The sequence below is a fragment of the Glossina fuscipes genome, unplaced genomic scaffold, assembly GCF_014805625.2.
Source record: "Glossina fuscipes isolate IAEA_lab_2018 unplaced genomic scaffold, Yale_Gfus_2 1, whole genome shotgun sequence".
In the NCBI taxonomy this organism is placed as follows: Eukaryota; Metazoa; Arthropoda; class Insecta; order Diptera; family Glossinidae; genus Glossina; species Glossina fuscipes.
This window is the reverse complement of record NW_023998415.1, coordinates 29,686,530-29,689,959: the sequence shown is the minus strand read 5'-3', so window position 1 is coordinate 29,689,959 and position 3,430 is coordinate 29,686,530. Positions and strand designations below refer to the sequence as shown.

Sequence of the window (3,430 nt, the reverse complement as noted above, 5' to 3'; positions counted from 1 at the left end):
TATTCGACGAATGCAGTTCAATAGCAACAACAGCAACAACAACAGCAACAACATCAGCAACAGCAACAAATCATATCGGCTGCCGAAGCTAATCAACTGCATTCGTCGAATAATAATTATCTGCATAATAGACATTTGCAGCATTTAAGCAGTTTGAGTCATCATTATACGCACGCCTATCACACCACTAATCAGCAATCAATATTAATTAATCAGCAACAATTGTCACATCAACATCAACAGCAACAGCAAGAACAGCATTATCAACACCAGCAACAGCATCAGCTCGATCAGTTGTACGCCCACCAGCAATTAGAAAATCAACAGCAACATCAGCAACAGCAACAACAACAACAACAGCAGCAGCAGCAGCAGCAGCATTGGGATTATTATGCCCGGCAACCGCTTTCTCATATACAGCAACAACAGCAGCAACAGCAACAACAACAGCAACCGCTGCAATCAGCCACACCTACTAGCACTAGTACGACTAATAATAATAATGCCACCTCCCGTAATGCCAACGGTGCCAGTTCCGCGAATGATACTCAGCAACAAAGTGGTAGCAATACCACAAACAATCCGGAAAATGCTGCAACAAGCAACACAAGCGATTCAGTAACTTGCCAATCCAATAGTTCCAATAGCTACACACGTCCTTGGGAAATGGAGTCTAAAGACAATAGTAACTCCAACAATTCCAATTCTACGCCAAAGAGCGGTTTTGAGCCCTTCTCAAAATTGCCTTCATTTCAAAGTCAATTTCATGGCTACACCGAACAGTTGATGGCGGACGGTACGCCTATGCCGACGGGCTCGTCCATCTCTTCGGCCACGGCCACAGCAGGGTTAACGTCAGCTATGTCATCACTGCAAACAGTGGCCATGTCTCCGGCAAGTATGTCAGTGAGTTCACCCGGTATGGTCAGCATGGGCTCACCACTTACACAATTGACAGGCTTGCAAGCGAGTATAACTCCGCCATCAAGTGGTTTTGCCGCTTTGGGTGCACCAATGCCTCACAATGCTTTCCATTCGCATCCTTTGGGAGCAACAGCTGCACATCATAGAACACCGTACCCGTTAATGCCAGCCGCCTTGCAGGCTCGCGACATAGTCAGCACTACACTGCCTAATAGCACTATAACTACGACTGGATATGGTGATCCGCTACTCTATCAACCACTAACGCCGTCGTATGCGTCTACAACGCCAGCTGCTTTGGCTGTACCCTCTGCAATAACACCAACGGGCTCAGGTTCTTCGTCAATCGGTAAAAAAGACGTCACGATATCAGCATTTGATCTCAATACAAATTCAAACGCTTCACAGCTGAGTGCCCCCACTTCAAATACCCCAAATACAGTAACCACACCGCTCGGTATGCACACTCCTACTCCATCTTATGACGGAGCTAGCAGTTCGTCATTAATGGATATATCAAATGGAACTGGAACTGGTGCCGGTTATCACACACCGCATTCAACGCACACAAATGCGAGCAGTACTGGATCTCATACTCCACATACTACGCAACCGCATACTCCTACGCCATCCACAACATCCATTAAACCAGAAAAGGTCCTTAATTCGCCGGTAGCCAGAGTAGACGCAAGAAAAAAGGAGCGACGGAAAAATCGAGCTCATTCACTCGAATCGAATGCTGAATCTGAGTCCAGTGCCATGGATTTGGATCCTAGTAATCCGGGTCAGGTTGACGCTGTATCTAGTACCGCTAACTTTAAGAGTCCCATCGGCAGCATGAACGTTGGCGATGGAAATGAAAGTGCAGGCGAAAAACAGGTGAGCGATGATTTCAATCTACGCCTTATTTACGCCAAAAATATCATATATCATTTTCACAACGCCTTCTCATAGACCTCTATGAATTCTACATCTGTCCTATTTCAGTCCAAAAAGAAACGTAAACGTTGTGGCGAATGCATCGGCTGTCAACGCAAAGACAATTGTGGCGAATGTGCTCCCTGTCGCAACGACAAATCCCATCAAATCTGTAAACAGCGTCGCTGCGAAAAACTTACCGAAAAGAAGGTAAGCCACCTTAAAAACCTTATATTTTTTAACTATTAGTCGTCCGTAGCCATTAAACTTATGCCTTTCGTCTTTCGTAAAGCAATACTAGCGTCTCCTTGCAAATTCTTAGATAGATTACATAACACGATACCAAGCTCATTATCATTATCATTATCATTAGATTTTAATAAACGACAGACAGACATATCATATCATGTCAACGGGTTATGGGAAATGTCAAATATGAAAACTGAAAAGTTTCATGCATAGTTCAACATAATACGCATTATTAAAGTTTTCACGTCATCAGTGGGCGGAGTTGATTTACTTGCGCATATAAACAAGCAAAGGGCATAAGAGACGAATTTCAACTTTCGATTTCAATGCTAACGATGACGTGAAAGGATTTTCAACACGCCAATCGATCGGGGGAGACGTTCGGTATCGAGTGCACAATTTCTGAGACCTCTAATGCGTATATTCGATGACGCGTGCAATGACATTAAAAGGAACTTAGTTTTGCTCAATCGCGATTTCTGAATATATGGGAAACATACATACATACTTTTACATACATATAATTTCTATATGTAATTTTACATGTGAATGAATGAATAAAAAATAAAAAAAATCAGTGAATATATGTACGTACGAACACGTACGCGTACGCAGGTATGTGTTTCAGCTGTGATTACGTCCGTTCTGTTCGCATGCATTCTGTTTGTTTTGTTGGACAATGGGCAACAGATGTTTCTCATCGAGAGTTACAACGCGTCGTTCAAGTATTTTACAATTTTTTTGCTTTCGGTTGTTTTTTTTTTTTTTTTTTTTTTTTTTTTTTTTTGTTTTTCCTCTCTGTATTGTTATTTTCTTTCGCCAAACGGCATCAGTGAAGATGTTACCAAGGATGCACATGTAACCCAAATAAAATGCATGCGTTCATTATTAAAGTATACGTATGAATAAAAATGCTACTAACCAGAAAGTTAGCCAGCCAGCCAGCCAGCCAGCCAGCCAGCGAGCCAGCGAGCCAGCGAGCCAGCGAGCCAGCGAGCCAGCACCTCTTTAAGTAAACGACGGCAACGACAACGACGATCTCTAAAACGGGTTCCTTCATTACAAACAAAAGTGTTACAACTGCTTGCGATCAGGTGTGATCAGTTTGTCCGAATAAAATGCAAAAAACTGGATTACTGGATATTTGTCCGTATGTCCGTACAATTTATTGTTGCTCTGGTTGCTGTTGTTGGTGTTTTCGTCGTTGTCTTTTTTCTTTTATTTTTTTAAGTTTCATTTACGAGGATATTACCGCATTTCCGTTTGTAATTTGTTAAATAAGTGACATTAATTATGATTGTCAGCAATAGCAACGATAACGGCAACGGCAACGGCAACG

At 42.4% G+C, this 3,430-nt stretch overlaps 1 protein-coding gene across 4 annotated transcripts in view; it reads left to right on the top strand.

Moving 5' to 3' along the window:
* Positions 1 to 24: 24 nt before the first annotated feature.
* The window catches only part of LOC119645285 (DNA N6-methyl adenine demethylase), a 201,031-nt gene continuing 197,625 nt past the window's right edge, over positions 25 to 3,430 (top strand). For 3 of the 4 annotated variants that reach the window (XM_038045411.1, XM_038045413.1, XM_038045410.1), the window contains exons 1-2: positions 25 to 1,803; positions 1,879 to 2,052. In XM_038045411.1, the coding sequence (XP_037901339.1) occupies positions 667 to 1,803; positions 1,879 to 2,052 (1,311 nt within the window). In that variant the 5' untranslated portion in view covers positions 25 to 666. The remainder of the gene's footprint in view (positions 1,804 to 1,878; positions 2,053 to 3,430) is intronic. The other variant, XM_038045412.1, reaches the window with a different exon arrangement.